The sequence below is a fragment of the Miniopterus schreibersii genome (genome assembly GCF_964146895.1).
Source record: "Miniopterus schreibersii genome assembly, chromosome: 12".
Lineage (NCBI taxonomy): Eukaryota > Metazoa > Chordata > Mammalia > Chiroptera > Miniopteridae > Miniopterus > Miniopterus schreibersii.
This window is the reverse complement of record NC_138112.1, coordinates 11,495,386-11,518,799: the sequence shown is the minus strand read 5'-3', so window position 1 is coordinate 11,518,799 and position 23,414 is coordinate 11,495,386. Positions and strand designations below refer to the sequence as shown.

Genomic DNA, 23,414 nt, shown 5'->3' with positions numbered 1-23,414 from the left:
TGCTACCGGTGGACGCTCTAGGTCAATGTGTCAAAAAACCACTCACGGAAAGCCAGTGTATTTAAACGGCCAACAATCTTTCTTTCAATTCTTTATTTTTAGTTATCCTTTTGTCTTCCTAATAGATTTTCAAGGCAAATCCAGCATGACTCTGCGCCAGTTACCTGCTGCTGCAGAGGATGCCAGGCCAGGAAAAAGGGAAAACCTTGAACCCAGCCGTGGGTGGAAATCAGAAGTTAGAAACCAGCTGTTTGATTCTGGGGCCAAGCCTTTGGCTCCCTGGGCCGAGATGTGCAAAACGAGCCTTAGCATTACGATTTACAGACTGTGGCTGTGTAAACGCAGCGCAGGCGAGAACAGCTCTCGGGCGCTGACTAGTTCTGACGTAACCATAGTAACAGCGACCAGCGCGGAAGCGCTCGTTTAAAGAGCCGACCGCTCTCGGAGACACTCAACCCCGCCCCCTTCCTCAGATCGCTCCGCCCCGTGGAATCCGAGTCACCAATCACAGCCCGGCTTTGAATTGCCGGCTAGGGCGCGTGCCCGGGTTCAAAAGCCTGGGGGCGGGCTTCCGGTTCCGCGCACGCGCCGTGGCCCGCTCTCCCCACGCTGGTTCCGCGTCCTCTCGCCCGGCCTGGAGCGTCTCGTGTCGGAGGGTCTGCGCTGCCGCCGCCGCCGCCGCGATGGGCAAAACTGCCGACTCTCGCGGCCCCGGAGCCCGGCCCGATCCAGTGCGGAGCTTCAATCGCTGGAAGAAGAAACACAGCTATAAGCAGAGTCAAAAGAAGCAGTTGAGGAAGCAGCTGAAGAAGCCCGAGTGGCAGGTCGAGCGCGAGGTTATCAGCCGCCTCACGCAGAGCTACGGGAAGGTGAGGCCGGCGCGGGCGGGGGGCGCGGGCCGGCGGCCGGGCTGCGAGGGGAGGGGCCGGGCCGGTCGCGCGGGACCCGGGGCAGTCGGCCGGCGGTCCATTGGGCAGGTGAAGGGAGCGGGCGAGACCCGGCGCGGGGGCCCCGTCGACGCCCCGCGGGTGGCCTGCCGCGCGCCGCAGCCCGGCCTCCGGGCGGCCCCGGCGGCTCCCCCGCCCCCCGCGCGGTTCTTGATAAACGGATGGAAATGCGGCGGTACTGGGAGGGCTGGGAGATGCACGCTGTAACAGCTCCAGGAGCACTCACAACACTAACGGCGGGGACCGTAATGACACCTGCATTTTAAGCCGCTCGCCACGTGCTTTACATGATTCGACTTGATCTCAGAGGTGGGTTTTATTGCCATTTTACCCACGAAAACATCGAGGCCCCGAGAGGGTAGGAAACTGGTCCTGAGCTTAGTAGGTGGTGTGGAATTGGAACCGAGACCCACGTCTTCGTGATCCCTGAGCCTCTGCAGTTCAGCGGTGCGCCAGCCCTGCGGCCTCAGCACCATCCGCCCCCCTGCCCGCGCCCGTCTCGTGCTCCCCACGTGCTTTGTGTCCCCATCGAAGAGCTGGCATGAAGAACGGGGCTCCCCGTCGGCCTCTAGCACCTCCCATCCCACTTTGCAGTTCATATTCCTAGAGGAGTTTCCAGTAGTTATCATTTTGACCTCTTGACCTCCCCCCCAGACCCCTTAGGGTACCCCACCCTGCTTTTCCTTCCCCCCAGTTCCCGTGTGTGTTGACCTTCACCCACCTCACTCAGCCTCTCAGTGATGGCCCCCTTCTAGCGCAGTATAATCGGGGATTTAACATGTGGGACACTTCTGGCATTAAAGTCACCATTTGTTATGCTGGTGTAGCTTTTCTTGAGACCCTTAGATCAACGGGAAGGTGAGATAGAGCTTCGAGTTTGTTTGGTTTTTGAGTTAAGATGATGGTGACTTAATCCCAGCTTTTGCTCATCAGATGAGCAACTTTGGGCAAGTTGCTGACTGTGTTCGCTTCCCTATATATATATATTTTAAAGGCATAATATTTACCTTATAAGTTGTGGGGAGTTAGTAAGAATGCATGCAAAACATCTCCACAGCGCTCGATACATATTGCATATATCAGCTGTTATATTATTACTGCTGCTATATATACATAGCACCTCAAGAAGCCATTGTAAAGTAAATTACTATTAGATTGTATTTTCAACTCTTCATCAAAGACTAGAATTTTTAGGGTGTTTAGCCTCAGCCCTTGTGTCTTCCCACTCTGTTCTTTTCCCTGCTGTAACCCCAAGGTTTATTCCTGTGAACCAATGACTGCTTTGTCTTGTGTTCTACCCAGAGTTCTTCCGAGTTCATCTTTTTTTCCCTGACTCTGCTGGATGTCTTTACCTGTGACAGAGGATACCTTAAATGCCACAAGTACAAAATGAGCCCATCTTTTCCTTCTAAATTCTCAATCCTGTGTATTAGTTCCCTATTGCCACTGTAACAATTTACCACAAACTCAGTGCCTTAAAACAACATGTTAGGCAAAGTGCTGAGGTCCCAGAAAACCTCAGAGTACTTTTCTGACTTCCCAACGAAGTAACGTGGAGACTGTGAAAGACATTGGTTTATAAGCGCTGACTGGTGAAGGTTACCGCCACACCAACTTCTACCCGTGAACCGCTAAGTGCCATCTGCAGGCCACCACCCACACTTGCCCAGCACAAGGTTTTATAGACAGAACCTTGAGGAAAACAGGGTATGCAGGGGGAGGGGCACATGCATGAGATCAAAACATTAGCTGTTTTCTTGACTGAGGAGCTGGCTAGGCTCCCAAGGTCTCACAGTCCACTTACTGATGGCCTTCACTGTATTTCCCACAGGGTGGGAGGGGGTGTTGGAGCATGGGAAGGGGCCCATGTCCCCATTTATTCTCTCACCATTCTGGAAGCCAGAAGTCTGAAATTAGTTTCACTGGGCTGAAATCAGTGTGTGAGCAGGAGCACACTCTCTGGAGGCTCTAGGGGAAAATGAGTTTCTTGCTGCTTCTAGCTTCTGGTGGTGGTTTGCAGTCTTGACTTGTGGCTGCATAGCTCCAATCTCTGCCTACTTGGACACATTGTCTTCTCCTGTTCTGTGTCAAGTCCACTTGTGCATTTTTTTTTTTTTTATAAGTACACTTCTGGGACCACACAGATAATCTTCACATCTCAAGATCATTAATCACATGTGCAAAGTCAGTTTTACCATTAAAGGTGACATTCACAGTTCCAAGGGTTAGGATATTCGGGGACCATTATTTAGCCTGCCACATCCTAGCCTGCCACCTAAGCAGACTGCTGAGCTAGAAACCTAGGGGTAATCCTAGAGACTTCCCCTCTTACCACTCTTGTATCCAGCCAGTCACACTGGTGATCTGTTCTGCTTAAATTTCTCAAATGCTTCTCCATCGTCACTACTATTCCTTAGTTCAGGCCCTGTCATTTCTTTCCTGGTTACTACAGTAGCTATTGCTTATAATAAGGGCCAGCAAACTTTCTGTAAAGGACCAAATAAGTGGCTTCAGCTTTGCAGGTCAGAAGGGGGGGTCTACTCAACTTTTACATTGTAGCACAAAAGCTGCCATGGAAATACTTAAACAAATGGGTGTGCACTAGCTGTGTTCCAACAAAACTTCAATTATTGAAACAGGTGACTGATGGGATTTGGTCTTTAGGCCTTAGTCCCCTCTAATGCATCCTCCATATTGATGCTGGAATGATTTTTTTCCCAAGATGAAAATCCAGTCCCTTAACTCCTGCTGAGAACTTTTCCTTGGCTCACAATTACTTTCGGGAAAATGTTCAAACAAATTAATGTGTCAACATGCTCTAGTGCTGTGAAAGAGTTAAGTTATTTGAGGTCAGGCAGACCTGGTTTAAGTCGCAGTTTGGGTGTTGACTAGCCACATTTCTCAATGTTCCCAAGCCTCCTTTTCCTCATTCAACAGAAATTATTAACCACTCAAGGTGTTGTAAGGCTCAAATGAGGTAATGTATGTAAAGCAAGCAGTCTTTGATGGGCATACATGAAAGAACAGCTTGAAGTTTTGTGAATTGTTCATCCTGGTACTTGATGTTCCCACTGCAGTGAGAACCTCCCTTCCTCTACACCAGGGACACCTACTTGTCCTCCAAGATTTAAACTTCTCTTCCTGCTCTCTCCAGGTAGAATGAGGGCTGCTGTCCTTCTGTAGCATTTTGTATACACCTTATTATAGCATTTATCACCAGGCTGTGATGATGGGCTTCTTTAACTTCTTTGTTAACTCTCCCTCTAGGCCATAAACCTCTGAAGGTCAGAGACAACTGATACACTCACCTTTGCTCTCCCCAGAGCAAAGGTTGCAGTGCACAAATGTTTCAATCTTTTCACTAAGTTAAAAGAACATTTTCCCCCTCTTAACTATTGTTCTATTTTAGTTTTTTAAATCTTAGAAATATTTTTTTAGACCTTGTCATGAAAAAAAAAAAATAGAGTGAAATGAATTGCCAGGACTCGCAATACCAGAGTACATCAAAGCAGATTTGTTACTCTCTAGGTAACTAAGGGGCAGACTTCATGGTATGACCCCTTAGGTGGTATCATTTGCGCATAAAACTTTTATTAGAGGCTGTAGTACACAGGTGGTACTCACTACCTCACTGAGCAGTTTGATTCAGAAACATTTTGGAACAATTTGACAGGTACTTGTTGAGGTCTAGGTAAAAATAGATGAAAACAAAACACCATGTCTGTGTCCCTAGGGTGGTAGGTGGGATTGATACATTTTGACAAATGTAATAAATATGTACCGTGCTGTGGTGTGAGGATGGTGTAATTAGGGGGAAAAAGGTGTTATCTGGCTGGATGAATTGGAAAAATGTGTTTCTTCTGGGCACTCTTGCTCCTGGTGGTTGCAGCCTGAGACCTGGCTGAATGTGGATTGGATTTCAGCCCCACACCTCAGCCTTACCGGAGGCCTTTGTGTAGTGTGCAAAATGTCCAGTGGTTGTGGTAGCCATGAGTGGAGCTAGTTCTTGAGTGATGTGTTCTCCAGTAAAAAAATACTGGCAACGACATTGTATAGGTGGAGGAGCAGCATGAGGAAATACAAAAAGGTGTGAAAATACATGGTGTTCTTTGAGGGGGGAAATACTCCTTGGAATGTGGTTTGTGTTCCTGAATTGGCTTTAGATGAGGGTGGAGAAAAGGGTTGGAGGTGGACTATGAATGGTTTAGGAGGCTGTTGTAGGTAGAACAATGGTCTCCTAAAGATTTCTAAATCCTAATCCCCAGAATCTATGAATAAATTACGGGGCAAAGGGTAATTAAGGTTGCTAATCAGTTGACCTTAAAATAGGGTGATTGATCTGGATTATCCAGGCAAGCCTAATGTAACTAATCACCCAAGGGTCCTTAAATGTGGAGGAAGGAGGCAGAAGAGTCAGTGTTAGAGTGCTGTGAAGTGAGAGAGACTTGTCCGTTCATTGCTGGCTGGCTCTGAAGATGGAAAGGGGCCATAAGCCAAGGAAAGTGGGCAGCCTCTAGAAGATGGAAAAATCAAAGAAATGGATTCTCTCCTAGAGTCACCAGAAAGAGTGCAGCTCTGCCAACACCGTGACTTTAGTTGAGTGAGAGTCATTTTTGGACTTATTTGTAAGTTAATAAATTTATGTTGGTTTAAGCCACCATGGTAATTTATTACAGCAACAATAGGAAATTTATAGAGGCAATGCTCAGAGACTGTATCTGGAGGCAGGGGGCAGTTAGAGAACATATTCAAGCTATTAGTGGCCTGGAGGCCAAGAGACCAGGTAGGAGACTATTGGGATAGTCTAGGTCTTGGGTCCTCTGAGAGGCAGATGCCAAGATGGGATGAAGTGAATTGGAGATTTACTGGGAGACATGTCTGTGAAAGTGAAGGAGAGGGAACAGAAACAGGGAGGAAAGGAGAGAGGATGGAAGGAGGAACAGGTGGGAAGAGTCGCCTGCTGCAGCACAGTTCGAAGAAAGCTTCAGATGGTGGGGTGACCTGGAGCCAAAGTTGCCCATTCAAGGAATCTTCTGTACTGCTGGAATGGGTCTGCAGCCCTACTGCTGCAGTGTTCAGTCCTTGGGAGCAGGCCAGGGAAGCAGGCGTTTTTTGTGGTGGATCTAGGGAGTGACTGCTGGCGTTGTCAGTCAGCTATGCGCCCGCAGTGGGAAATCTGGGTGATGTATTTCTAAGGCCACCATATAAGGGGTGTGTTCTGGAGGGGCTGATGGAGAGTTGGGAACTGAAGCTTTGAGAGATGTTCAGCAACTGTTTCCACTTGCTGAATGACTCGAACCCTCTGCACCTGGGATTGACTTAGACTTTTATCATAATGAGCTGTGCTGTATGAGCACTCTGCATTCTAGTCGAGGTTTCCTTTTCCTTAATCAGAATTTTGTCTGGTATCATTTGAGGCAGATTGCTTTTCTTCTCTTGATTGCAAGAGATGGACCATTCTAGGTTTTTATACTTTTTTCTCCTGCTTTGGGATATAAAAGCATTATTTATTTTTCTGAGAAAGAAGAGAGTTTTTATAAGTATACAGGCATACCTTGGAGGCATTGCAGGTTCATTCCAGACCATCGCAATAAAGCAAGATGTAATCTTGTTGCTGGTGGAGGTCTTGCCTTCAGTTTGTTAAAAATGCAGCATCTGAAGCTCACTGAAGTGAAGCGCAGTAACAGATTGTGCCTGTAATAGGAGAGTGGTTAAGTGGTACCTGTTAAACTACCAACATTAGTGGAAAAGTGCCCCCTCCAACTTCTCTACCAATATTGGTAGTCTTTAACAGCTATCCCTCACTGAAATATCCATTCTTTGATTTCGGAGCAATGCTACAGATTTTAGAGTGTGAAGGCTGGAAAGACAGGGATGATTTTTCTAAGGAAAGACAGGGATGAAGAGAATGGGAAAGAGTTACTGTGTTTGCAGGAACCATAGCCACCTTTTGCTGTGGTGTGTAAGTGCAGAAAAACCTTGATATGATGGGCTAACTCAGGTAAGGGGTTGTTCATTAAAGCCGAGAGTTTGTTGTATAATAAAGTAGATTTTCTGAACATGAATGTTAAAAAATTGACAAATTAGTCAGTTTACCTGTTTTTACTTATGTAGACATGCTTGTGTAATTAAAATTCAGTATGTGTGCAAAGTATTACAGTATGTATGAAAAGTATTACAGTAATTTTAAATTTATACAATAGGTCTAGTAAATGCATGCGATTGTTATCGGCGGAAGTGGGGGGTATCCCTTTCCCCACTGAGTGCTGGGGGTGAAGTCCTTACAATAGCTTGAGAAAAAGAGACTTGAATGGGAGGATGAATGATTTTTATTTGTGTGGAATTACATCCCTGGGTTTCTGGAACACCAATTGTAATGGCAATGATCAAGGCCAGGAAGGTTCACACTAGATTCAGACAGTCCGAAGGAAAACTGTGGAGCTGAAGGAGGGTGAGACATTTCCTTTATTTGGCCAGCCGCAGGGCTAAACAGCACACGGGGGACAATCTACCTCCTTCCTGGTGGCAGCCAGCCGGGCATAAACGGGGGACAAACCGCACCCTGGGGGACAAACTACACCTCTGAAAGTCCCAGGCCAGTCTTATAGGACCCTCAGCAATAGTGGCCCTCAGACAAGGATGGGTCAGACACTAGCTAACATGATGTCAGTTATGACTATGCTATATCATGTTTACATAACTGGGGTCTTCACTGGGAGAAGGTGTCAAGAAAGCCTGAGTATATTCACTTTCCCCACAGTTTCCAAGGTCCAGTTTCCCTTAATCCAATCCTGGAAGAAGTGCAGCTGGGGATTCAGTAGAACTAAAATCAAAGCCAGTGTGTCCAGGGTTTCTGTTGCAGCCGGGTCCAGTTCAGCATTAGGCTAGTTACAGTCCATTGTGTGTGCAGAGGAGCCAATAGAGCATACCCCGTGCAACAAGAGACCCAAAAGAGCCAAGAGAGCTAACTCCTTTGTTCAGGGAATTAAATATCCCAAATCTTTCCATACTTGCAATGGCTATGTCCATTCTGGCCAGTGACCTCTTTTCCCAGATGTGACTGACAGTAAACACCTTTGCTAGTCCTCCCAACTTTACTGGGCATGCCTCTATCTTTCCCCCTGTTCAGTCCCTTCCCTAGTGATCTGTGGGGAATAGACTGGTGGCTCCCTGGGAGTGTTAAACTGTAGCTTCCTGGCAAAGCTTCCCAAATGACATGCCTATAATATTTGTCCTTCTCTTTTCTCCTTTGCTGTTTTTACTAGCTAGGTTAGTTACAACTATATCACATTCATCAGTCACTGTGAGTAAACAAATGCACACAGCTGGGGCATGGTTTAGCACACTTGGAACATTGGCTCCAGGCTTAAAACTCCTGTAGAAAATCCTGGCACGCGAGAGATGTGGTGTGATCACATGCTAATCATTCTTGGACCATTGTTTACAAGTGGTGACTCTTGGATTTAAATGTGTAGACTATAGTTGTAGATATGATTTATGTCCGTGAAAATACTAGTGTATTTTCCAACATATGGCCTATTCGCTAAAATTTGTTATAAATAACAGTGACTTAATAACAAAAAATAACCTGCTAATTTAATTATAAGCAAATCTTGGTTAAAAGCATTTTAAAATTAACAGGATGTTAATTTTCACATACGACATGCGGACCAGAAATTTTGTCCATTAAATCCAAAGTCCATTAAATTGAGGTCTGCAAAATTGAGGGTTTACTATATTCCTTGGAATATGATTGAGAGTCTTCTAGAACAGGGTCAGCAAACCTTGTGCCAGATAGTCAATATAAGTGTACTTTGTTGTATTGCACCTCACTTTATTGTGCTTCACAGGTGTCGCATTTTTCCAAATTGAAGGCAAGGTCCTCCACCGGCAAAAAGATTGCTTTGTTGTGATACCCCATTTGTTTTGATAACCTGCTTTATTAGTGTTCTGGAACTCAACCCACAGTATCTTTGAGGTATGCCTGTATTAGGGTTTGTGGCCCATACCCTGACTGTTACAACTGTCCAGACAATATGTAAATGAGTGGTTGTAGTTGTGCTCCAGTAAAACTGTATTTAAAAAAATGGGCACCAATCGGATTGAGCCTGTGGGCCATATTTCTGTTCTAGAGCGTTGGCAGAATAACAATATCTTTTGGTTTTTTGGTGACTTCTTTCCAAGACTGTGGTGTATAGCTTTACATTGTCATGGCTGATAGAGTGCTGGAACAGTTTCATTCTTCTAGACTCTTCCTCTGGGAGGTTAAAAGGCTTTAGAAAAATGTGCAGCATTTCGTTTGAACAGCCCGCTTTGCCTGTGCTGTGTCTCTAAGAGGGATTGAAGAGTGTGTTGCCTATCTAGCTCCTTCTGTAAGCATTAAGCATCCCATTCTCTGAAAACAAGTACCAGGGCGGACTGCACCTAATTTTAGTGTCCTGTTTGGAAGATTACCTTCTAAATGAGGTAATTTTCTCCTAATGCTAGAGCACTGATTCTGCCTTCTCTCCAGTGTTATCCGGAATGATTTGCAGGGGTTGAGGCAATGTCTTAATATTTGTGTTTTCAGCATTGGAAGCCAGAGAGTAACCCTGTCTGGACTACAGTAAAACTCTTGGGAAAGAAGATGTATAGACTGTAAAATGAAATACAAGCTGTCATCCCTTTACTGCCTGGAGTGTAATTTAAATAAATGAACCTTATGAATGCAGCTGCCCCCTTTTGTGAATCATGAATAATTTGGCAGCCTGTTCCCTTATCTGAACAGTAGCTTTTGCTTTCAGCATCTGTAATAAAATAATTCTCCTGAGCAGCTGAAATGAAATTCAGAAAATTGGGTTGATGATAATGAAGGATCAATAATGCACATTTAGATAATGGAAAGTTAACAGACAAAATGTTACTTATTGAGGCTTCAGAGTGCGACAGACACTTCCCCTGCTTATTATTAAATAGTGCCCCTCCTTCACTATACTCCCAAAGGAGTAGTTGTCAGGTTGGATTTCTCATGCCTCTGATTTATGGTTAAACTTTGAAAGGTTTGTGCTAACGAGATATATTTCTCCAAGTAACTTAAATCTGTTCTCCAAACTGTGTGACTAGAACTATTATCATCATGGTCTGTGGTTTATATTCATTTTGCCTCTTATTTCTTATTTTCCCCCTTATTTCTTAAACTGATATTCCTGGAAGAATGGGCTGAAAGTTGACACGGTGCTGATTCTTGTTTTTAACATTTTAGAGGTGAAGGATGTTCCAGGTAGTATGTGTTGAGCAGATGAAGGTTTTTTTTTTTTATGATTTGAAGTTGTTACAAACATATATATATATTTAAATATGTTTTTATTGATTTCAGGGAGAGTAAGGGAGAGGGAGAGAGAGATAGAAACGATGAGAGAGAGACACTGATTGGCTGCCTCCTGCACGCCCCTGACTGGGGATCAAGCCTGAAACCCTGGGCATGTGCCCTGACCGGGAATCGAACCTTGATGTCCTAGATCATAGGTGGATGCTCAGCCACCAAGCCACGCTGGCCAGGCACAAACTTATATTTTTGATAACTGCCTCCTCGGCATATTTCCTTTCAAAAGTAGTAATGGTTTTTAGTTAGAAATGATGATTGAATTTAATCCTTTAGTGCCAAGGGTGAGCTAGGTAGCACAAGATAGACAAAAAAATAAAAAAATAAAAAAGTGGTTTTATTGTAAAACAAATCAATTATGTAGTATGTTATTTTGTCTTATCTGACATGTTCCCCTTTTTCTTTTCAGATAAATGTAAATGAAATTACAAGATTTTCAGATTTCCCCTTGTCTAAAAAAACATTGAAAGGTAGGTGAATGATGGTCTTGGGATGTGTAAGATTTCTTGATGCTTTTTATAAATAACAGGTTTAGAAAAGTTTAATGTGAAAAATCTTATTTTGGTTAATGTGAAAAATCTTATTTTGGCAAGTAATTTTGATACCATGACAACCTGCAACAAGAAACTATTAAATCATTTAAGTTTTACTGGTTTGTCATTCTTGTCCTTTCTGGACTAAAGAATAGTAGTGAAAAAACAAGGTGCTAGGGCCTCTGTACAATTAAAGTGAAACCTAATTATGTTAAAATAAGCAAGAGAACAAACAAAAATATGATACCTTTTGTATTAGTTTGCTAGTACCACTAGAACAAAATACCACAGACTATGTGGCTTAAACAAAGAAATTTATTTTCTCTTAGTTCTGGAGGCTGGAAGTCCAAAGATCAGGATGCTGGCAGGGTTGGTTTCTTTGGAGGGTCATAATGGCTTACAGAAGGCCTCTGCTTGGCTATAGATGGCCACCCTCTTGCAGCCTCTTCATGGAATTGTCCTGCTTCACTCACATCCCTTGTGTCTTTGACCATATTTCCCCTTCTTATAAGGACACCAGTCAGATTGGATTAGGGCCCACCCAAAAGGGCTATTTTTGACTCAGTCTCCTTTTAAGGCCCTGTCTTTGAATACAGTCACATTCTAAAGTCCTGGGGTGGATAAGGGCCTCAATATATAAGGCACCCTCAACATCTGCACAGTTCAGCCCATAATTCTACAGGAACTTTTCTAGAGTGTAATTCCCCTCTTCATGCAGGTTTGCAAGAAGCCCAGTACCGTTTGGTAACCGAGATACAGAAGCAGACCATTGGGTTGGCTTTGCAAGGTAAAGATGTTCTTGGAGCTGCCAAAACTGGATCTGGCAAGACTTTGGCTTTCCTTGTTCCAGTAAGTAACTTATTCATATTGGATCAGATTCTCTATTATATGACTTTTAAAACATTCTGTGCCTACATAAAAATAAAGAATTCTGTCAAGAATTATTTCATGTTGGATTTCCTTGGCTAGAATGCAAGCTTTATCAGACAGGTGTCTTCTTCATCCTGGCCCTAACATAGCACCTTGTACCTGTGAGCAGTCAGTAACTATTGAATGAATTATTGTGCCTTGCCAAGCCATTGCATTCCTGAAGGATGGAGGTGTTCCAGGGCGGCAGGTCAGAATGGGTCTGCTCTGCTGTAAGACTGGTGTGGGAGGCTGTTTCTGAGTTCCCCTTTTCAAACCTGCCAGTCAGTCGCATTTTTAACTTGCCATTTGTTTAGGATAGAGCTGAAATATGCTCACTTTAAGAAGATTGGGTCACTCCTAGAGAATTTTCTGGGACACTGATACCAGTCCTTTATGGCACAAAAACAATAGAGCCTCTTAGGAATTCACATATATCTCAGCTATGCAGTTGGTTTCATAATTTAGTTCCTACAAAATAATTGGCTCAGAAAAAAAAAAAATCACATTTAAGTTTTTGTTACAAGTATTGAAAAACCATTTTCCTCTTAAATCCTAATTTTTATAATGATGTGACTCCACAACTAAAAATACTGTCACTCTGTAACTACAGTTGTGTAGAATAACTACACAAATGAGTTTATTCTAACATGGTTTTTGTTCAGAAAATGGTGACACATTTTTCTGAAATCTGTTTTAATGGTCTGGGCTGCACATACCTTTCACTGATTGCCAGTGTGCTTATGGCATGGCTCTGGCAGTAGCTGAGCTGCCGTGGGGTCCTTTACCTTCCCTTTGTGACTTGGGGGAGAATGCTTCTGGTGGATGGAAGGAAAAAGCACAAAGCAAACAGTTTCTTCTTTCTGATTATAATACATTTGTGACTGGTATGACTTCTGCTTGCAAAGTGCCCCTGATTTGGAGGGGCAATGTTGACTCAGGAATCAGAAAGCTTCCTTCTCTAAGGACTTGCTAACATGAATTCATGTCTTTTTTTCAGGTTCTGGAAGCATTATATCGTCTGCAGTGGACCTCAGCAGATGGGCTGGGCGTTCTGATTATATCACCTACGAGAGAGCTGGCCTATCAGACCTTTGAGGTTCTCCGAAAAGTAGGCAAGAATCACGACTTTTCTGCTGGTCTCATCATTGGTGGGAAGGTTTGTCCTTTTGGTCCTATCTTTTCTTTTATTCTATAACTTGTGTTGGAGCACTGTGACTGAGAAGAGTGGAGATTTCATCTTAAGAGACGGGGGGGTAGCACTGTGGTGTGATCATTGTCATTTAGAGTCTGGTTGTCAATTTTGTGGGCCCAGAAAGTCCATTTTGTCAGGGTATCTAAATTGATTAAGTTCTGAGACTAATTTATTTTAACCAACCTGTAAATCTATTTGTTAATATACATTGGGAAAGGTACCATTTCACTGTTTAGACTAGTTTCTTTTAATAAGGTATCTAAAGAGGTCAGATAATCCAGAATATTGCTGAGTTGATGGCAGAAGAAAGGAAGATATAGTTTTGAGGAATGTTTATTTTAGGTCATGGTAAGACCTGCTGCTCAACTTATGCTCTACTTTGTAATACCTGGAATGCTTGTCTCTGCTAGAGTCTCCTAGACTGTAAGGATAAATGCTTGAATTTTTGAGCTTATATGCAAACGTACACAAAAAGAAAAAAATAGCATCACAGACCCTTACATACTCATGTATCTGTCACCCAGCTTTAGTCATGAACATTTTGTGTTTCTCATTTCAAGAAGAGAACTTCTAGAATATAGAGAGGTGTGCTTTTTTTCCTTTTTCTTTCCAGTCCATGAAGTGCAGTGAGTGGTGTTAGAGAGCCTGGGAATAATTCTGGTATTTAAGTTGGTTCTGGCAGTTCTAACAGGAAATCAAGACTTGAGCATTCATATGATATTTCTCAAGGCCTCAAAATCCTGCATATGATTAAGAATCTAGAGGAACTGTGAGCTCTTTAGGTCTTTACTAAGGACTTTTCTTTGGCCCAGAAATTTGGATGTTTCAGAAATAGAAGGAGAAGTTACATTTATTTCTAGAGTATCTACATTGCTATGGTGAAATGCAGCATGCAGATGGCTTTTATAGTTTTGCTACACAGGCTGCTTGGTGATGTGTCTGTGTAATAAAAAAATACAACTGTTTTTAGGATCTGAAACACGAAGCTGAGAGGATCAATAACATAAACATACTCGTTTGCACACCGGGTCGGCTTCTTCAACACATGGATGAAACAATATGTTTTCATGCTACTAATCTCCAAATGTTAGGTGAGTCTAAATGAATTTCTAGTGAAAAAAATCTCAGACTTAGGAGTGAGCCCTCATAAATTTTAATGATAGAAGTGTTTTATTCAATAAATATTTTGATTAAAAACTTGAGAACTTGAAAGAATTTTTTGGCATATGGGTTTCAAACCCGGAGAGTACAACTAGATTTTTAAAAAAAATCAAAATTAGTTGGAGGAATGTAAGTACTCATATATGAAATTAGATACTTCAGTATATGACACTGCTAAGTGTTTTTTTATCTTCTAAGGTGCATTTCAGCACTGATACTACCTAATGTATTTTCTTTAAATCAGCTTTTATTTTGGAATAATTCTCAATTTATAGAAAAGTTGCAGTGATCATAGAGTCCCTCTATGCCCTTCCCCCAGTTTCCCCTAGGATAACATCTAGTAACTGGTACCTTTGTCAAAACTAAGAGATGTAATTATAAATTTCAGATTTTATTTGGATTTCACCAGTTTTTCCATTAGTGTTCTTTTTCTGTTCTAGGATTCAATCCAGTATACTACATTTCCTGTAGCCCTAATGTATATTTTAAATATTGTAGTTCAGCTTGCATTTTCTTTTTTTAGTTCTTGATGAAGCAGATAGAATCTTGGATATGGGTTTTGCTGATACCATGAATGCTATTGTTGAAAATCTTCCCAAGAAACGTCAGACTTTGCTTTTCTCAGCCACACAAACCAAATCTGTAAAGGACCTTGCACGCTTGAGTTTGAAAAACCCTGAGTATGTCTGGGTTCATGAAAAAGCAAAATACAGGTATGTGCTATTTGAAACCATATTTGATGCAATCAAAACCAATGTTCTCTTTAGTTTAAGAGTTTGACATGTCAAAGTAATACTACTTTTGTAGGAAAGAGAATACCATTTTATGTGTTATTAGGTATGTAAACCATAGTAAATATATTAGTAAAAAATATTTAAATTCTCAATGCATCTTTAAATGTGAGAATACTCTAATGAAAATTTTTCCAAAATGTGGTCTGGGAAACAAATATTTTTTCATAAGATGTTGACGTATTTATTCACCAACTATCCCCCATAAAATGGGGTGTGGAATGCATTCCTCGACAGATATATAGGAAATGTTGAGTTAAAGTAAAACAGCATTCTTCAAGACTTCTCAGAACCTTCAATATTTTCATAGACATTGTGATTCTCCAAAGCAGTAGGAGATGAATGTAGCTTCCTGTATTTACCAAAATTATTTGGGTACAGAATCATTCTTTATAGCTGCATTATGCAGGACCAATGTGTTATGGGACACATTTTATCAAATGCATTAATATTTAGCAAAGTACTTTTATGTTTAAAATGTTCCAGCAACTATTGTTTTGTGTTGGTTTCACTAAAAACTGGACCGTAAGGTATGTGTGTTTATGTGACAGTAGAAAGTGTAAAAGAGGGAGAGAGAGTGTGTGTATGATATGTGTAAATGAGTTGAGGGAAATATGTTTTAAAGTGAATTTTGATATTCTGACATTTAGAAGGATGTATATACTTGGGTTGAATCATTGTAGACTGTGGACATATTTGACTTCCACAAATGCTTTTCAATGAATATAAATTTGAATGTGTTGAAGATCTCAATATGGATTCAGCTCTACCATTATCTCTATCTTAACTTTCATTTATTGCAATGAAATATTAGCCTAAAAAGAAACAGATTAGGAAAATGAGCTGGGTTATCCTCTTGGGACGTCGTTAAATACATGGAAGTGGGCATTCAGTCCCACTTTGACTTAGCTAATGCTGTCTAGGGTTAGAGAAAGCCTAAGAGGCCAGGCTCTGCTCTCCCAGGCGATCCTCATGGATAAACTCAGGAGAATCTGAGTACTGGCTGCTTGGTTATCAAGAATGCAGGAATGGAATAGCAAGAGATGCTTGAGGTATAGTTTCCACCTTCGCTTACAATTGGGTAGACATTGGTCTTTGTAAAGTTGTGTTGAGATAGCTATTAAAATTCTTGATACAGTTAATTTGATAATCTAAAGACTGTCTGGGTCTTTTGATTTTTTTCTTTTTGCTATTTGCTTTCTGCCTCTTTTCAAAACACATTAGTGTCTTCCAGACACTACTTTATCATCATTAGATGGTCTCTAGAACCTTTTGTAATTTATGTTAGGTTAACTGTACATATTATTCCTCTTTCCAATTGCTATAGATAATAGTTGGTTATTAACTGTAGTTTATAGAGTTTGTTAGAAAAAACTGAATCCAAAGACTATTTCATAAATGATTTTAAAATTGATTTTTAGAGGGGGTGGAAGAGAGAGAGACAGAGGGAGAGGGAAACGTTGATTTGTTGTTCTACTTATTTAAGCATTCATTGGTTGATTCTAGTATGTGCCCTGACTGGGAATCGAATCTGAAACCTTGGCATATTGGGACAACACGCTAACCAACTGAGCTATCTCGCCAGGGCTTTTTTGGGTGTTTTTTATTTTTGTATTCTCAAAGAATTTCTTCATAGTTTAGGTTTACTAGTGAAAGACTCTGTTTTGACTTTCTGAAAATCTATTTTATTTTTATTTTTGAAGGATATCTTGGTAGGTTTTTTTTCTCTCTTCAGTTCAAAGATATCTTTCTATTGTATTCTAACTTCCATTTTTTCTGTTAAAGGCAGCTGACAGTTCTCTTGTTCCTTTGAAGATAATATGTGGTTTTTAAGATTTTCTTATTTTAGGTTCTTAGCAAAATCATGAATGATGTCTTTTTTTTTTTTTTTAGTGTCTTTATTGATTTCAGAGAGAGGAAGGGAGAGGAGAGAGAGAGATAGAAACTTCAATGATGAGAGAGTCATTGATCAGCTGCCTCCTGCACGCCCCCTACTGGGTATCGAGCCCACAACCTGGGCATGTGCCCTGACCGGGAATTGAACTGAGATCTCCTGGATCACAGGTAGATGCTCAACCTCTGAGCTGCCCTGGCTGGGCTGTTTGCTGAGTTTTAATAAGAATGTATATCTATGTATCCCAAGCTCCTATTAAGATGGCGAAGATTACCATCAGGTCAGCAAGTTCCCTCATGCCCCTTCAGTTGATCCTTGATCCTACCTTTTCAGAGGCGACCCCTGTTTGTGTTTGTATTTTTGATATATAATCTGTAAGGGATTTTGAATGTATTTTAGTCATGTGTTGAATTTATTTCCTAAGGAACAATAGAGAAGTTCTCTTTTGGAGTGTGTGTGCATGAGAGAGAGAGAGAGAGAAAGAAAGGGAGAAATCTGAGAGGCATGCAACTATTAACATTTATGTTCTGGTTTGGATTTCAAAGTTATCAACATGGCATATTTTTAATGTTTTTCCTCCTTTAATTTCCATAAGCACCCCTGCCACTTTGGAACAGAACTACATAGTTTGTCAGTTGCAGCAAAAAATAAGTGTCCTATATTCCTTCCTGCGAAGCCACCTGAAGAAGAAAAGTATTGTATTTTTCTCCAGTTGTAAAGAGGTACTGAATGTTTATTTTTCCTAAGTTATTTGGGTTGGATCATCCCTTTTAAAATACCAGATTTTATTTAGACAAATAGCAACTTCTTTTCTATTCTAGTAAATACAGCAGTAGGTGAGGTGATGGATCCGCAGATAGAGAATCCTGTGTCTTTGTTTTAAAGAAACTTGTGGATGAAACTGTAAGCTCCATAAGGGAATAAACTGTCTTTTGTACTTCACTATTGTTAGTATCTAGCATAATACTTAGAACATAATAGCCCTCAGATACCGGTGGAGGGAACAGTGGGCTGACTAGACTAACCAGAGGTCTTTATAATCTCGGACTCACCTACCCTCCATGAATACTGAACTGAATGTGCTGTTTATTTTCATGCTTCCATGTCTTTGTTCATGCTGATCTTTGGAATGCATCCCTTCATCCCAATTCTGGGGGAATATTTAACGTCTCAAATATTATACCTGGAAGTCCTTTTCTGACACTCCCAATTCCCTTGTTAGAATCAACTCCCTCCCCTTTCCTCTGTAGTGTTTCTATCTTTAGTTAAACATTTCTTCAACACTAACCTTGTGCTACAAATAAGGGACTCAGTGATGTATAAGAAAACTGGGTTTCTTCCCTTACAGAGAAGGGACCCTGGTTGATTTTTGTCACTTTTTCACATTCTCCGATAACCTAGTTGTTGGCATAAAGTAGGTTGATTTTAGATTTACAACTTTTGGAATAGTTTAGCCTGATAAATACGAGGGTGACTCTCCCTCCATCTTATGAAGAAAATAAGTAGTGGTCTCTCATTTTACCATGTAAAGCAGGGATGGGGAACCTTTTTTCTGACAAGGGCCATTTGGATATTTATAACATTTGTGGGCCATACAAAATTATCAACTTAAAAATTAGCTATGATTCGTAGCTTTACCTGACTGACTTATTTCACTTAGCATGCTATTCTCAGAGTCCATCCATGTTGCAAATGGCAGCATTTCGCCCTTTCCTGAGTGCCCAGCTTGTGTATCAGCTTAATTACGAGGTATTTCTGATTGTCTAGAGGGCAGCTCACATTTAACATGGGAACAACAACTTAAAATTTTCTTTCCCTAAGATCTTCCTCATCTCAATAAAGGACTGATTTTTTTCTTTCCTTTTTATTAAGTTTATTCGGGTGACACTGGTTAACAGAACTCATCCCGGTTTCAGGTGCACGATCCCACAACACACCATCTGTACACGGTATTGCATATGTTCAGCGCCCCAAGTCAAGCCTCCGTCCATCACCATTTATCCCCATACCCTCCTCCATGCCCCCAGCCCCTTGACTTCTTAATTCTCGTCTGTCCATGTCCATATTCAGGCTGTTGATAACTCTTTTTGGCTCTGCCACATCTCACCACCCCTCGTGCTGCACTCTAACCCATGCTCAGTTTCCTCTTACTCCTGGTTGGTCTCCATTTCCTTACTCTTTTTCTGTAGTTATTCCACATTATAGCAAGAGTGATCTTTGGAAAGTGGAAACTGGAATCTATCACTGCCTTGCTGCAAACCTTCCAAGACGTCTCCTATAAATTTTAGAATTAAATTTAAACTCCTTACTTAGAACCTGCATGGCTTTATTCTACGTACATCTTCAACCTCAGCCAGTTTTTTTAAGAGCAGGAATTTAAGGTCAGTCTTGATTTGAGAGAGGCAGGTTGCAGAAAGTTTTCAGTTACATGTTGTCAATTTCCATATGTATGTTTCTGAGATTGATTTACCTGAGGGGGCCTCTCTGGTCTGCAGGTTCTCATTTCCCATCTCCTTTTCATGGTAGCTCTTTAACAAACTTTACAAAAGAAAGGCATGTGTCCATCTATTCCTTAGTTTTTTTATTTCATTGTCTCATGATCAGAGAATCTTTCTGGCACCAGGGTAGCTGCTGAGAAAGCAAATGACTCTTAATAACAAGGTGACAAGCCATTTCGCAATTCAGGTGGTTTCTATTCTTGACTTTCAACAGCATTTGAAAGGAAGCTTAATGGAATTATTAATTGATAGATTATTACAAATTTTATCTGTCATGATTTTGCAAATTTTTATTTTTTACCTTTTTATTGATTTATTGGAGTGACATTGGTTAGTAAAATTATATAGGTTTCAGGTGTACAATTTTGTAATACATGATCCGTATATTTATTGTGTGTTCACCGTCCCAAGTCAAGTCTCCTTCCAGATTTTTATAAGAGTTTAGAGGGTTCATGTTCATTCCAGTTCATTTCCTATATTTTTGTGAGGAGACTTTCTTAATACCTATGTTAGAAAGAGAAAATAGGAATAAAATAGTGCTGTACTCTGCCTCAGTCTGGTAATCAGTGTTCATTTATGTATACATAAACTAAAGACAGTAAAACTGTAACAATCAGCTCCATTTAGTCCCGTAAATTAAGAGGTGTAATAACATCCACTATTGTATAACACTCAAAATCTTACAACAATAAAATTATTTTTTTATTTCTAACAGTTTTTAAAAATAAAATTATAGCATGTTTTGGTCAGTTCTATATTAATAATAATTAATTACTCCAATAGTAATTGTAGTAATAGTTTATTTAATCCAAGAAGAAAAATTTTAATGCAGCTTTATGGCCACAGGAAATTTTAAAAAGTCAAAACTGATTTACATAGTTTTGTTGTAGAAATTGTGAATTTTGATAAAGTATTCAAAAGACTTTAAAGCATAAAACTATAAAGATAAAATTCTGTGGCGTCAGGAAATAAGAGTTCAAGGAGGAAAAGAAATGTAAAATTTCTATTAAAGAGGAGTTTTTAAAATTTATTTTACTGTTGCAAGTATTACAGATGTTACGTTATGTTTTTAACCTTTTATTAAGACATCATTTTTTAGAGTGGTTTTAGGTTCTTACAGAATTGAGGGGCCCTCTCAAACAATGCGTAGTCTCATTATTTTGACATATAAAAATAATTGGTAGTGGGTATCAAATTGCTCTGCAATTTAGACTCTATTGGGTATATTTATCAGAAGTCTTAAGTATTTATTTTAAAATATCAATATTTACAGTATACCAGAAATTACATTCTTTGTAACCAATTAAATTTGGAAAAATAGCAGATATAAACCTAAAAAGCTAAGGGGAACATATTTTTTTCATAATTGTTTTAGGAAATAAAGTGAGCAAAAATGTTTTAACACCATAACTCTACTACATATCCCTTTCTCTGCTCGTTGTATCTTTAATTAGTGAAATTTGTACTCCTAATCCCTTTTTGCCCTTCGTCTTGTAAGCTTACTTTGCTCCTGTTGTCCAGATGTATGAAACTTACTCTTCTGTTCATGCCTAGGTTCAGTATTTGTATCGAGTGTTCTGCCGGCTACGTCCTGGTATTTCCATCCTTGCGCTGCATGGTCGACAGCAGCAGATGAGAAGAATGGAAGTCTATAATGAATTTGTCCGCAAGAGAGCTGCAGTGCTCTTTGCTACCGATATTGCAGCCAGGGGGCTGGGTAAGAAAACTTAGGAGAAAAATATTCTGTGATCATGGGGAACGTAATTTGCTTATAAATTGATAGGTTTTGGGAATTCAAATCGTTTGACTCTAATAATTGGGCTTTTTTATAAGAGAAAAATGAATTGGTAACTGAGATGATTAGCATTAAGGATACATCAGTGAAGATTTATGTAAAAAAATATCAGGGTATTTCATCTTTGTGCTCTTTTTGTTTCATGATAATAACTATAGCATAGAATCTTGAGGAGTCTACAAGATGAAAGGGGGGTTAAAGGTTTAAAGATATGAAAAAAAGTCCTGTTTCTTTGAAACTGGAAATTTAATAAATATTACAACTTATTTAACAGGAAAAATCGGTGAAGTCCATCTTTTCACCAGGCATTTGAATTTTTATTTTAAAATCATATTTAATATATTTAAACTTTCAAAAAGCCACTGTTATACAATTGGCTTTGTGGGGGTTGAATGAAGTATAGAAGTAATTATAGGAACACTGGAGGTAAGACTAAATGAGATGAGAATACATAGGTGGTAATTTGAATTTCTCACTTTGGTTTATTTATTTTTTAAATATGTCTTTATTGATTTCAGAGAGAGGAAAGGAGAGGGAGAGAGAGATAGAAACATCAATGATGAGAGAGTCATTGATCGGCTGCCTAGCCCGCAACCCGGGCATGTGCCCTGACTGGGAATCAAACCTCAGTCGCCTGGATCCTAGGTTGACGCTCAACCGCTGAGCCACGCCCGGCCGGGCTCTCACTTTGTTTTACTGTGTTAATTATTATGGCAGATTTTAAACATACACAGAGAATAAGTCAGTGTCCTGTCATAAACTACCCACTTTTAGTAACTATCTTTTTCGTTATTCCCCTTTTCCTCCTGTCTCCTCTCTCTTGGAGTATTTTAAAGCATACCTCAAGACGTCATATTAGTTTATCCCCATGTAACTGGAGGTAGTAGATAAGTATGCATGTATTTAAAGCTCTCCAGGCTGTATTGTTATACCATGACTTGATAAAATCAACATTTTGCATTTACATTGTTGTGACTGTAATTGTTTGCTAAGGGAAGTAGTGTACTATGATTGTCTACTTCTTTGTACTTTCTTTTGTGTTTTTCTTTGAATTAATAATTAAAATTTGCTTAGTTTTGTTTCCCAGTTCTAATAGTTCTCAAATGTTCCAGTGGATGCCTCATGCCCAGTTGTCTAACAGTTCAAAACCAGTCTGTTTCTTTTTTCCTTGAGACTTCCTCTTCTGGGAGTCTTCTGTCTCCAGCTCTGATCTAGACTGGTTGCTCCATAAGCCTGATGCACATTTGTCATCCGGGGACTGTCTCTTTCCAGATCTTTCTTGATTTATTCTTTTTTTTTAAATCTCATTCTCTAATAGCTTCCTAAGAAAGGGTGCCTGGGAGGTAAATTAAAAAACAAACAACTTTATTGATTTCAGAGAGGAAGGGAGAGGGGGAGAGAGAGAGATAGAAACATCAATGACGAGAGAGTCATTGATTGGCTGCCTCCTGAACGCCCCCTACTGGGGATGAGCCCACGACCTGGGCTTGTGCCCTGACCTGGAATCGAACCTCGATCTCCTGGATCATAAGTGGATGCTTAACCTCTGAGCCACGCCGGCTGGGTGGGAGGTAAATTTTTTGAGTTATTTCATATCTGTGTTCTATTCTTTTTCCCCCCTTTAATCCTCACCTGAGGATATATTTTTAAAATTTATTGATTTTAGAGAGGAAGGGAGAGAGAAAGAAAGATTGATGAGAGAGAGGCACATTGATCGGTTGCCTCTCATATGTGCCCTGACCGGGGATCAAACCCACAATCTAGGTATGTGCCCTAACTGGGAATCAAACCCACAACCTTTTGCTCCAACCAACCGAGTCACCTGACTAGGGTTCAGTGTCTTATTCTTGAATGACAGTGGGATGGGAATAGAATTCTAGGTTGAAATATTTTACATTGTAGTTTTTGCAGATATCTTGAAATATTGTTTACCCTCTACTATTTTAGTTATTATGGTGATCAGACCCACAACTAAGTTGTTACGTAATGTATTAGTAAATAAGTATATATAGTACTATATCAAAATTTCACTAAAAATGTTATAATTTTTCTTTCGTAGGTCCTATGTGTTTTACTTCGTGCATTAAAAAAAGGGCCCATAGGCTTCAGATATGACACAAAAAATGTCAACCACCTTTGTTTTAGTTTATTTTAAAAAATTTATATGAATATATTCATAAGCAGCATATAATTTCTTCCGTGTTTAAAAAGTTTACATAAATAATATTATACATACTAGTCTATGACTTGTTTTTGAAGTCTTTTCATGTTGATGTGCAAAGATCTAATGTATTTTGTAGAGTATGTCATAGCACGAATTTCTTTATTCATTC

General features: G+C 40.3%; 1 protein-coding gene across 1 annotated transcript in view; it reads left to right on the top strand.

The window, feature by feature from the left end:
- Positions 1-585: 585 nt before the first annotated feature.
- Positions 586-23,414, top strand: part of DDX10 (DEAD-box helicase 10) — a 208,972-nt gene continuing 186,143 nt past the window's right edge. Inside the window, exons 1-8 of the mRNA XM_081154586.1 lie at positions 586-869; positions 10,718-10,778; positions 11,560-11,690; positions 12,748-12,906; positions 13,913-14,033; positions 14,627-14,816; positions 17,384-17,510; positions 20,841-21,003. Coding sequence (XP_081010712.1) covers positions 684-869; positions 10,718-10,778; positions 11,560-11,690; positions 12,748-12,906; positions 13,913-14,033; positions 14,627-14,816; positions 17,384-17,510; positions 20,841-21,003 — 1,138 coding nt within the window. The 5' untranslated portion in view covers positions 586-683. The remainder of the gene's footprint in view (positions 870-10,717; positions 10,779-11,559; positions 11,691-12,747; positions 12,907-13,912; positions 14,034-14,626; positions 14,817-17,383; positions 17,511-20,840; positions 21,004-23,414) is intronic.